The sequence below is a fragment of the Lepidochelys kempii genome, chromosome 1 (assembly GCF_965140265.1).
Source record: "Lepidochelys kempii isolate rLepKem1 chromosome 1, rLepKem1.hap2, whole genome shotgun sequence".
In the NCBI taxonomy this organism is placed as follows: domain Eukaryota; kingdom Metazoa; phylum Chordata; order Testudines; family Cheloniidae; genus Lepidochelys; species Lepidochelys kempii.
Window position 1 is genome coordinate 264444225 of NC_133256.1, and position 13571 is coordinate 264457795.

At 41.3% G+C, this 13571-nt stretch overlaps 1 protein-coding gene across 7 annotated transcripts in view; it reads right to left on the reverse strand.

The window, feature by feature from the left end:
• Nucleotides 1-13571, reverse strand: part of ANO4 (anoctamin 4) — a 288922-nt gene that overhangs the window by 214754 nt on the left and 60597 nt on the right. For all 7 annotated transcript variants that reach the window (XM_073327406.1, XM_073327405.1, XM_073327407.1 and 4 more), the window contains exon 2: nt 1777-1983. In XM_073327406.1, the coding sequence (XP_073183507.1) occupies nt 1777-1846 (70 nt within the window). In that variant the 5' untranslated portion in view covers nt 1847-1983. The remainder of the gene's footprint in view (nt 1-1776; nt 1984-13571) is intronic.

Consider the following 13571-nt stretch of genomic DNA (forward strand, 5'->3'; position numbering starts at 1 on the left):
AATGGGATCAGGTCCCTCTATTGGGTTGTCCCACACAGGCTGCTAATTCTTTTATAAAAACAACATATTCACCATAAATAGAGATGAACTAATCCTACATAATTTTATAGGAAGCTAATGTCTGCAAAAAAAAAGTCATCCAAAAACCATTCTGACACCTACTAATAGCTCCAATTCAGGAAAGCATGTGGGGACATGTTTAAATCCATCCCATCAGGAATACTTTCCTAAATCGGAGTCAATATTTGTTTATTTTGTTCTGTATGTATTATTTAGTATTAAACCATAAACCATATTCATGACTGAATATAAAGATAACCTACATCTCTACAAAAATGAATATTGTTACTGTAACATGATGTACATGTTCGCAATAATTATGTAAACACTTGTATTTCACAAAACATGATTTTACATTTTTAAAATGCTGTCAGTTGACATTATACTGCAGGTGGAGGTCATGAAGTTCTGTCATACCGATGACAACATTGTTTCAATAGTAACTAATGTGCTTCAAAGGAGAGAAAAAAACAAGCTAAAAATAAAAGGACTAAGAAATGGACAAAGTAATTGGCATCAGTAAAATATGTGATGGTGTGGGATGCTATAACATTGTAATTAGCACATGTTTAGTAAGATATGCATAACTTGTGCTGTTGTGAATAATATGGTCACCCAAAATTCAAGTCAATACAAATTGTATAGCAGCTGACAACACATATTTTGCATTTAACGCCACTGTAATTTTTAAAATAATTAATGTACTGCATTTACTAAATAATCTGCAAGATCGTGTAAATACAGCACGCAAAGATTTACATGTGGAACTCCCTTATTTCCCACATAAATCCCCACTCATTGAGACAATAGATCCCATTTATTTACATGGGGGCAGTGATGACCTTTTTAAGTGCAGCAAACTGAAAGTTCCGTGAGACCCTGCACTGTGTAAACCACAAAATCCAACCACATTATTTCACAGCCCTAATCTTAAATTCATTCAGATCTGAAGCTTTATTTGCATTGCATTGCAAAAGTATGTTTGAACATGGCATCTCCACGTGTATTCCTTTGGAATAAGTAAAAAAAAAACCAAACTTTAGAAGTAGCTCTGGAAATTTGCTTAACAATTAGTGTATTCAAGTTTCCACTAGGATTTTATGGTGCCCGGGAGACTCTGTCCTCATAAAAAAAGGTTAATTTTACTATACAGTTAATCCATACTACAAATTACTCCTTCAGTCTTACAGATTTTTCCAGCCTAGCACAGGAATCAAACCATAGTCTGCACTCTGATTTATGACATGCTGTGATCTTCAAATCAAGAAATCAGATTGTTGAGTTACACAGTGATGCATACAGAATTCAGAGGGTTGAATCTAGCCCATTGTTTATTAAGTTAATCAAATATAAAATGCACCCATATTCTACAAAAAAAATTCAAAGCGCTGTAAGTGGCAGTGTTTGGACATTACTGTGGGATATTGTAATTGGGTTTTTTTGTTTGTTTGTTTTTTAAAAAAAGGACACTTGATTTGTTATTTCCCATTCCCCATAAATCAGCCAGCTGTCCTAACTCTTGCTTTGTCTGACAGAACTCACAACTTTTGTGAACAAGCATACCAAACATAGGCAGAATGACCATCCATCTATTGACCCTTCGATCAATCTATTGATTCCCATGCAAGCATGATCTGAAAGTATGAATACAAAGATTCATAGCATATGCCCATCTGTAAACCAAACTGAAAAGTGTTGTCAAGCCGTATTTGTTACCTGCATGGTGGATTTTTGTTTTTCCTTTAGTAACTGCTGGTATATTAGATCCAGAAGATGAGGCTTCCATTTTTATTGACCTTCTGACTTGTGGGAGTGAAGAATGCCTAACCACAGGTAGATGCTGTGATAGCGGATGGCTTCCTGCCCTTCTCCTCTGATAGATTTGCACACGCTTTTCAGCCCCATGAATAGATAAACTTATACCTGATGGGAATGAGAAATAGCACTGTTAGATGCAGGAGACCAGCTCAGAATCACTAAAATATATCAATCGGCACAGTTTAAAATGGAGCGGTAACAGCCCTCTTGGGAAAAGTACAAAGGCATGAATTTTGTATTAAAATGAAAAATGTTAACCTCTTTACTCTTGCTGTGCAGGTGACAACAGGGCCAGCACAATAATGGGTATTTAAATTAATACACAGTCCCAGTCTAATGAGTTACTGCCCTGCAGGAGGAATTAACTGGAGTTCCTACAAAAGGGCACACACCTCATGAAGGGCAGTAGCAATAGGTTAATCATCACGGAGTTTATTTGATAACACTCCACTCCTGACTAGAATTGCAGATAGGTAAACATTTTTCTTTAGAAAAATGCACATATCTTGTCAAATTTCATCAGAGGTTTAAAAAAAAAACAAAAAAACCCCCCAAAAAACGAAGAGTCATTTCGACCACTGACTATTTTTGGAGGAAAATTTTTTGATTTTGGTGGAAAAGAGTAATGATACAACAAACACAAGCTTGAATCTGCAAAATGATTCTGCTTTTTCATACAAAACCTTGATACTATCTTGATTTTTTCTGGTGTTCATTGCAAATTATTTTGCACAACTCTTTTCCCCAAATTCTATGGATCTGATGTAGCTGACAAGTGCACAGAAAGTGCTGCTCACGGTAAAAATCACCACAACTGCCCCAACAGAAAAAAAGGCAGCTTGAATTTCCAATACATACAATGCACTGTACATTCTTAGGGAAAGATGCCACTTTATAGGTGTAAAGCCAGATTCTGATCTCATATCTTGTTTACACTGCTATAACTGCGCTGCTTTCAGCCGAATTACTCCTGATTTATGCTTGTGTAAGGGAGAGCAGAATCAAACCTTTAGATCAGATATCTATTGGGCAACAAAAGTGATTAATGAAAATATTGCTCCATGTTTAAGGAAAACTAAAACTTGGGGGTAAGCCTTGCTCCCTTCATTACACTAACATTTCTATTGATTATATTGTAGGACTGCTTGTGAGAGAAAGAAGAAGAAGCTTTGGGGCATCTCTTGTATTAGAAGTTGCTCATGAGAGGGGTACCTGAAGAGGATGGAAAAGGGGGTTGGGAGGGAGGGAGAGAACAGAATTGGAGAGAATATCCCAGTTCTATCGTGCACAGGACACAGTGATCTGAAGTTATCTGGGCCCATGCATGATAGAAGTGGGATAGATGATACAAGAAACATGGAGAAGCATCTGGTCTGGTGCGTTGCCCTGGCTCACCCTCAAAAGGTATGCTTAGGACCAGGGGACTGCCTCGCTAAACCCTGGCCTTGATTGGAAGGGGGCTAAGGTGACTTTCACCTATGGTTCCTGCCCTGCTTCCTGCTGTAATCCTGCCTGGATTGTGCAGGATAGAAGCGCAGAAGAAGCTGGGGTTTAAAAAATTTTCTCTGTGGGGCTGGTGTATGTAGCCCCAGGAACTTGAGTGGTGCCAAAACGTCCACCATAGGATCAGCTGTCCCAGTCACCTGCTCCACCTGAAGACCCAGGTTCTGGGCCACTCTCCTTAGTAGCTCCTGGAGCTCTGTTGTCCACAGGAATCGGTGATATTGATGTCCCTGCTCCCACTTCATATGGGGAAGACGAAGATGATGCCCCGTCCCTCCGGCTCACAGGGGTCACCCTGTGCTGATGATCTCGTACTCTGTGCTGGGGCAGCACTAGCCCCGATCTCAGGGCTGGCTTTGGTGCCAGCTTTGGTGTCACGAGGTGGTTCCTGAGCCATGGAAGACTGTGGGGGAGCCTGTCCTTCTGAGGTGACTGACAGCGACCTTCCTGAGTACGACCCCCGGGTCTGATGATACACCCACGGGGTCCAAAAGGGCCATTGCGTGGGCATCTGTCACTGCACTGGCCAAGACAATATGGGGACCGTGTGCCCCGCCTCCTGTCTTGAACGGTGCAGCTCCAATCAGAGCCGGCATCGTTTAGAGGTGTTCAACTCCATGTCCCAGTCCGATGATGGCAACTCCAAGGGGGTGAGTGTCAGACAATGTGGGGCAGACAATGATTATTGAATGACAATGGACACTGCAATTCAAAAAGTTAAAGCTTTATCACCATTAAAACACAAGTTGTCAACATCACGTCAAAATATACAAAAGTAAATATCCTTACATCAAACTCTAATGAGTTCTCAAGCAGCATTTTTCTTACTTTGCCTATCTGTAGATTTTGGTTATTATTGATGGACATATTTCCCCATGCTAATTTTTCCCCTACTGTTACTCATGCCTTCTTGTCAACTATTGGAAATGGGCCATCCTGATTATCACTACAAAAGTTTTTTTTCCCCTCCTGCTGCTAATAGCCCACCTTAATTGATTAGTCTCATTACAGTTGTATGGCAACACGCATTTTTTCATGTTCTCTGTGTGTATATATATCTTCCTACTGTATTTTCCACTGCATGCATCCGATGAAGTGGATTTTAGCCCACGAAAGCTTATGACCGAATAAATTTGTTAGTCTCTAAGGTGCACAAGTACTCCTCGTTCTTTTTGCTGATACAGACTAACACGGCTGCCACTCTGAAACATATTTTTGTTGGTTTGCATGCACAGGGAAAACAACGTTTTACCAAATTTTATGAATAAAAATCTAATCCTTCCAAGCCTATCTATAGCAGTGACTCAGCTTTGCAAACTGTTTGTGCAGTCCAGGCATCAATATAATACACCCAGAAGAGTCAGAGCAAGTAGTCAAGAAGAAGAAGATCTTGTAAAGAGGAAGCCAGAAAGGAGGAGCTTGCTGTAGTCAAGGCACAAGGATGAATGAGGGTTTTGGCAGAGAAAAATGGGATCGTTTAAATATGTCACATAAATGTGTAAATCACCCATCTGGTTGCTATTGATTTCTAAATGCAAGAAAGTAAAAAGTGGATTGGTTCATTTAGGGGCCAGATTCTCAGCTGGTGGAAACTGCCACGCTTCCATTAGTCAATGGTGCTATACTCATGGCATCACTGTTTCTCAAACTGTGAAGCTAACCTCCATAGGGAAAAGGCCAATGAGATGAATGTTTTTCATGCTAAATCATTCTCACTTCTGATTCAGCAGAGAGAGCAACTAGAATGGTCTATGCACTGTTCTGCTTGCTAGGGAATCTGGGTGGAAATGGCTGAACAAAAGAAAAAAATTAACCTGCTGCCTCCCTCCACATCCCTGAAAACACTACCTAAAGGCAGCTCTCTTTTTTCACCCCACACCTTACCATGAGAACACAAATGTCTGGCGAGGCCTGGCTAGTTTTTTCCAGATCTTAGGGAGAGGAGTGTTACAACAACATTTGAGAAACCCTGCATTAAATTAAATCATTGCTGAGTGAGCTATAGGCAGTATCTCTGTTCCAGTGACAGTGTCATGTAACTTCTAACTTGCCATTGGTAACGAGTAATAACAACATTGCACCTAACCCTAGATTACTCCCTGTTGTACTGAAAATGTGAGAACACTTAATATCAGATCAGTTGGGAGGGGGAAAATGTAACCGCATTGTACCCTTTTCTGGAACTGGACTGATCATGGAGTTAAAGCTGCAGTATCTGCCTAAGCATGGGAATGTACTGCTGAGATCCTAAAGATTTCAAGCATTTTTTTCTGCTACTGGGTTATTGTTGATTGCTGTGGATATATTGATTAACTGTTAAAGGGGGGGCTGCAGGAATGACTTTTTGCATGGTCTACGAGCTCCTACAGCAAGGCATATGTGCGTTTTTTAATGGCTGTGAGTATACATCTAAATAAATGAATGGTATTTTATTTATATGCATTTAAGGTGCATATATTTATATTCCTAGCTGTCCCTTGTAACAGCTCACTATGTTTACCTCTGTTATACACAAAAGGGAAATGGAAGATACAGTATGTTTATGCTGCTCCTTTTACTAGGCTATTAAGCAAAAAAGCCTCACAATTTGTGAGTAAAATATGTTCCCTTTCCATTCTCCCAGCAGGCTGCAATCAGTGTCATTTGTTACCATTTCAGATGACTGAGTTCTTATCAGGACTGTTTCCTTTTTTGATTTTGTTAATTGACTAGGATGTGGTGCTGGCAGCGGGGTGTTTTGTTTTGTTATTTACCATTTATTTTACTATGTTGTTGTAACTTGTACATTTAGTTTGGATTGCCTTTTAGTACTATTAGAACAATAAGTATTCTGAATCGTTATTCAAAAAATAGAGGGAGAAGTTCCTGTGTCTGCCAAAATGAAGGACCAGCACTAAGAATGACAACCTAGATACTGCAATCAGACGGCCCAGGCATACTCCTATAATCATGCTGAGTCCCTCTGAAATCAATAGGGCTCCAATGAATTGCTGAATGAGGCCCTATATCTCAGTCCTTTCCATACAGGGATAGCATGCGCCTAAAGTTTCCTGTTTGTTTTGAGCAATGCCTACATTTGTCAAGTCATAATTTGCAGATTAGATCTGTGTATTTTAATTAATGTCTAGTATATTCTATGTTATTTATTGATTTGTAGCTATTCTGCAACAAATTATGCTATAATTCAGTGGCTCTCAGCCTTTCCAGACTACTGTACCCCTTTCAGGAGTCTGATTTGTCTTGTGAACCTTCAAGTTTCACCTCACTTAAAAACTACTTGCTTACAAAATCAGACATAAAAATACAAAAAAGTGTCGCAGCCACACTAGTACTGAAAAATCAATTGGAAGACAAATATTGTACTTAAATTTCAATGTATATAGTGCAATATAAACATGTCATTGTCTGTATGAAATTGTAGTTTGTACAGACTTCGCTAGTGTTTTTTATGTAGCTGGTTGTAACTTTATGTGCATGATGGTTTGCATCCCAGATCTGCTCTGATGGCAATTTGGAAAACTTTTTTAAATAGCACTATAGATTATCACAGATAGTAAGTGAACAGAAGAGAATAATAAAAAAAGAATCAGTAAAAATCACAACCCGTCAGTAGATAAATCTGAGAAGAAAGGGCTAAAGAAATGGTACTTGTTCTAGCTCTAATAATATATAGCAATAAAGTGGTTACAGATAGTTGCATTCTGAGCCACTATAATGGTTCTTTCAGCAAAGTAGGTGAGCTGATGCAGGAGCAGTAGTGTGTTTGGAAAGCAACAGAATAACAGAGTCCATTAACTGGGCACTTAAGTCTCATATAGCTGAAGGGCATCCCCATTAATGGAATAAGGGTTAAGGCAGATCCTCCCTGATGCAAGGTCCTTTGAAAAAGCTAGCTCTTCCCCTCAGCCTTGTGAATAGCTGGTGACAGACAATTGCAACTTCCCTCCTGGAAGAGCCGACTGCACCCTACTGTTAATGCTAGAATTATTAAGAGCTATGCTTTCAAAGGGCTGGTTTTAACTATATGACGCCTGTTAAACCCGAATGCGGGATTAGCCACATAACCTCCACTAACTGAAAATGTACCTCTTAAGCATGCTCTTATTTGCAGTTAAGCTATGAGAGGGTATTAATGCATCACAAAAGCCACAGATACAACAAGCAAAGATCATTTTTGTATTTCCTGACTTCTGTAGGTTGAACTCTCAGCAATCAGCTGGTATCATTAGTGCATTCCATTTCTTTATTAAAAAGTGAGTGAAAATAAGAGGTTTGGGGGCAGAGATGTTTCTAGGGATTCCACAACAGTCGTTATATCCATCACCACGCAGAGAACCTGAGAGACACTCTCCTGCCGTGCAGAACTCCCGTGCCTGTGCTTGTGCACCAACAGCAACCCTCCATACATGTGCATCCTTTCAGCTACAGCAGGGGGTCTCAAACTGGGGGTCGGGACCCCTCGGGGGGGGTCGCGAGGTTTTACAGGGGGGGTCGCGACCTGTCGGCCTCCACCCCAAACCCCGCTTTGCCTCCAGCATTTGTAACGGTGTTAAATATAGAAACAAGGTTTTTTTTAATTTATAAGGGGGGGTTGCACGCAGAGGCTTGCTGTGTGAAAGGGGTCACTGGTACAAAAGTTGGAGAACCACTGAACGGCAGTAATATATGTTTCAACACCTAAACTGATACAACGTATACCTAAGTGCATTCTGGAGTGAATAAAATAGGTGAGTTGGAATTAGAATATTCTGGGTATTGTCCTGAGGGGATAATGGTTTGCAAGAAAATGATCATCAAATGGAGAATACACCCACATTTGATATTATTTCCCTTGGTTTCACTCTGGGCATTTCATTCCTGCTCCAATTTGACCTGGGGTTTTCAGACCACCCAGCTGGCAGCTCTACCTGATGAAAATAAAGTTGAGTCTCCATTAGCTATCGTTACTAGCACCATTGATTAAAGGAGCCAGCCACTAGAAGAAAATGACTGTTATATTCTCCCCTTTTCCCCTAAACAACAGCTTCTTTGATTTTGTATCTTCCTTCCAACCCTGCAATGCACAAAACTTGTTCATGACAGCGTGTACTTTTATATCTAGCATCTTGCACAGGCCCTTTCAAAATAAAACCAAAACTATCCAATTAAAAAAAAATCCATCGACTACACCAAGGGTGGCCAACCTATGGCTCCGGAGTCACATGCGGCTCTTCAGAAGTTAATATGCGGCTCCTTGTATAGGCACCTTAGAGACTAACCAATTTATTTGGGCATAAGCTTTCGTGAGCTACAGATGCATCCGATGAAGTGAGCTGTAGCTCTCGAAAGCTCATGCCCAAATAAATTGGTTAGTCTCTAAGGTGCCACAAGTCCTCCTTTTCTTTCTGCGAATACAGACCAACACGGCTGCTGCTCTGAAACCTGTATAGGCACTGACTCCGGAGCTGGAGCTACAGGCGCCAACTTTCCAATATGCCCGGGGGATGCTCACTGCTCAACCCCTGGCTCGGCCCCAGGCCCCAGCCCCACTCCACCCCTTCCCGCCCCCTCCCCTGAGCCTGCAGTGCCCTCACTCCTCCTCCTCCTCCCCCCCCCCCCAGCTTCCTGCACACAGCTGATCCCGAGGTGAGGGGAGGGAGCGGGGTGGAGGAGCTGATGATGGGCTGCCGACGTATTGCTGTGTCTCTTTGGCAATGTACATTGGTAAATTCTGGCTCCTTCTCAGGCTCAGGTTGGCTACCCTTGTACTACACTATTTATATTTGGTTTGGTTTACTATTAGCTTTCCAATGTAATAATCTGTTATGTAAGTAAATATAAGAAAAATTAAATAAAACATTGTTATACTAGGCCAAATAGGATGTTGGTTATTTCTCATAAGAGTTCAAAAGCTCTCTACAGATTATAGAAGTGGGATCAAAACACTTAGTGGTCTCGGGCTGTGTTCCCTCCCTGTTTTTCCCCATTGCTTTGTAATTTTGTCTTATATATCAAGGCTTTCAATATAGTATCTTCACACCCAAAGAATTATTTCAAATGACTTCCTTAATCAAATCACTGTAGACAGCCACCATTTCAAATACAGTGATCATTCTCTTTTACGCTAATTTCACATTCAATCTTATGCTGTGCATATACAGGTCATAAATGTTAAATTATGCAAAGTGATAATTTTCATTAACTGCTTGATGTCGGATTTACACATTACAATGAAAATACCTACAAATGTCTGAAACAGTCAAAAGTCTGTTTCTGCACTATATAACAGGTCATCTCTTTCACTTAATTTTATAAATAGCACTGCAATATTTTTACTGCCTTCTCTTAGACATTGCAAAAAATAATCTTTCCCTTTCTATGGAAACAAAAATCATCCACTATAAAAGCATGAGAATCAGGTTGCTCCTGTGTTAGCTGTGTGCCCAGAATCTATTTATTTTGTAAATCGCATATGGACTTGGTTTTCTTGCATGCACACTGATAGGAAAAGCAGTTCTCTCCTAGCAGTAGTGTCTTATACCAGAAAGACATGGGGGGTGGGGGAAATGTATCTGACAGGGAACATAATTTCAACTCTCATGCCAAGTTTTTCAGAATCCTGGGCATGTAAAAATCATAATATTTGTTTCTACTTGAAAGAGCTCATTCAACCCACGTTGATGTGATATGACCTGTCGACAGCATTCTCACAGACACAGCATATGCTTCGATGGTGATACTCTGCAAATGTACTGTTGATCTGCTTATCTGTCAAACAGTGTCTTCACCTTTCAATAGGCTTGGAATCTTAAAATCAAGTTCTGTCACAAAGACAAAAATCCTTGCATTGATTCTATTTTCCAATCTATGGTAATCTTTATTTTGTTACAATTAAGGCAAGAAAGTAATGTACAACTAATCTTTTATACTTAACTCCATTCTCATGGCATTTGTATGAAATAAAAAATGTCACTGCATTCATTACTACGTACCTGGGTGTTTTAAAGGAATGAAAGCATCAGATAATTGTTGCTAACTTTGGTCTAAAAAGTTTCCTACGGATATATTACATAATAAGAATGACAGTCATAGAACCTATTTTAACCACTTTTACTTTCAGTTATAAGGGTAGAATTCAGGATTGTCTCTTTTAATAACTTCTTAATTAGCTTGAATGTAAAAAATAAAAAAGCCCAATCCAAACTTTCCATAACTTAAGGTGTTATACAACCAATTCTCCTGGAGAGGAAATCACAACAAGAGACGCACAGCGAATACCAACAGAATCTGTTGTTTATAATTAGGCCTTCTGTTTGGGGGGGGGCACGGAGGGAGAGATATTAATTTCATTTGGAGGGAGTATTTTTAGCAATTTTTGAGTTTTATGTAGATGTCCAAAAATCAGGGCGTTTTGAGGCTCTCTTTGTATATACTCTAATAAGTAATTACTTGTTATAGCAGTGGTCACCAAGCAGTTGATCCTAGAGAACCCCCCAGTTGATCGCGATCTCTGGAGGTGCAGCAGGGCTGATGCTAAGGCAGGCTTACTCCCTACCTGCCCCGGCCCCATGCTGCTCCGGGAAGCTGCCAGCCCCGGGGGTTAGGGGTCTCCCTCCACACGCTGCTCCTGCCTGCAAGCACCACCCTCACAGGAGCTGTGGGGGTGGTGCTTGCAGAGGGGGGCAGCGCGCGGAGCCATGTGCACCCCAACCCCCTGCCCCAGCCCCGAGCCCCCTCCCGGAGCCAGAACCCAATACCCCAACCTGCACCCCAAACCCCCTCCTGCACCCCAACCCCCTGCCCCAGCTCTGACCCCCCCTCTCAGAGCCAGAACCCCAAGCCCACTCCTACACCCCAAACCCCCTCCTGCACCCCAAACCCCTGCCCCAGCTCTGACTGCCCTCCCAGAGCCAGCACCCTGCACCTCAACACTCTGCCCCAGCCTGGAGCCCCCTCCTGCACCTGAACTTCCTCCCAGAGCTTGAACTCCTCACCCCCACTCCCTGCCCCAGGCTCAACCCAGAGCCCCCTCCCACACTGCGAACCCCTTGGCCCCAGCCCAGAGCCTGCACCCTCTCCCAAACCCCTACCCCAGTTGATGAGAGTGAGTGAGGGTAGGGGAGAGCGAGCAAGGGGATGGAGTGAGCAGGGTGGGGCTTTGGGGAAGGGGCAGGGTAGATCCTGGGTTTCCCTTAAATTCAAAAAGTGATCTTGGGCATAAAAAGGTTGGAAACCACTGCATTATAGTAATATAAACTGTAACGAATAATGTCTTTGCAGTGTTCCCTTGTGCATACCAGCAGGGTCTACACAGATCAATAAATACATGACACGTTAATGCACTTGAGAAATCTCACCCCTGTAGCCCGCATTGCTGTTCAGTGTAGACAAACCCTTCGATAGAGGTAACCATTTCTGGTGTTTCTCATTTTATTTTTTATTTTTTCCCCCTCATATCAGGGCTGTTTTACCAGTGTTTATCTCTTAAAACTGAAATCAGAAGCCCTATTTATAATTCCAGCAGTATTAGATGACTTGACGATACAGCCACTAAACAAAACCAGTAGGTAGGCACCCAGTTATACGTATTTAAAGTCAGCGTGCTGGGCTCTAATTCCAAATAACTTTACTAATTACATCACACCATGGTATAGCTGAGAGACCTGCAGGTTGCGAGAGGAAAGAAATGTAGTCAAAAGCTCTCAATCTTATCTGAGCTGGGAGTTCTGACACTAACCACAGACAGGTTTCAGAGAAGCAGCCGTGTTAGTCTGTATCCGCAAAAAGAAAAGGAGGACTTGTGGCACCTTAGAGACTAACGAATTTATTTGAGTATAAGCTTTTGTGAGCTACAGCTCACTTCATCGGATGCAACCACAGACAGACTCCAGAGGTCAAGGAAGTGTGAAGCAAGTGATAACTCAGGCTAACTGGTGAAGCTACCAGATTTGTTGATATAAGAAAGCCGGGAGTAGAAAGAGATACAGGAGGATATGAACATTTGGGCAAGTGTTTTGGCCTCTTATGAGGAAGAAAGCTGAGCCTTGCTTTGGGGAAGGAATTTAGTCACCAAGCAATCTTTTTGGAAGTGTGTAGTTAACGCAAAATATTTGGAGGTTCAATTAAACTTCACACACCACTCTGAAGTGCTGAATGTTTGTCTGAACCTAGCCTATAAACATTTAAATGTTTGCTCCTCAAGAATTTGGAGTCTACCGTCAGCGAATGACTGACATCTGTCACTGATGGGCAGCAGCCAACGTTCATGCAAATGAGCCAGTATCTTTTCCATGCACATTATATCTTTCGGAAAGCCCATAAGCCAGGGTAAAACGAAGGCTGTAGGGGGATAAAGGAGTGTGGAAAAATGTGGATACAAAAGATTTATAATTATACAAATTAAGATGGTTCCATACAGAAAATGATGTAGGAGGGGAGAGGAGTCCTCTTTCTTGTTCCAATGCCTCGGTGCTACGGCACAGGTGCACACACTCTGCAGGTTCTTTTTGCCTGAAGGGATATTAAAAGGTGCAGTAGAGAAGATGGAAGCCAGCAGTAAAGCTTGACAACCAGCTACTAAAGCTGCCTTTCACTAAAAGTATGAAATAATGGACGAGATTCCCTTATTCTTTGCCCTTCTCTCTCACTTTCTTTTTTCCCCAGAGGTAACTGCTGATAAAATGACAAGTGCATGAAAATGCCACAAAAATAATGAAAAGACAACAAATGTTGTAAAGATCAGAGAACTATTTATGAATTGTCACTGTAAATTCTCTCAGGAAATGAGTTTCCCAGCAAATAATTTGGCCAGCTCTACCTAGTCCTTACAGGTATAAGTACGCATGGTAGTTAGGTTAGCTAGCATTCAGTACGTTCCAATAATTATTTTCCCCAATGAAAATCTGGCTGCATTTGAAGCTCCTCATCTGATTCTTGTTAAATCTGTAATGCTCTGGAATTCGCTGGTTCTTATAGCTTTATTATAGGCTGTAAGAACTCACTTTACTCTTTGAGAAGCATATTGCTCAGAAGCAACTTCCTATGTCAGGAAATATACTGTAGAGGTTGCCATGGTAATTAATTTTCAAAACTGAAACTTATTCCCCTTTTTTGAGAAAGAAATTTCTTTGCATAGCTCTGTAATTAGAGCTTAGGTCTTCATGAATCAAGTGTAATAGTGTAAATCTGTTGCCATTAAAGAGGAGTGGAAT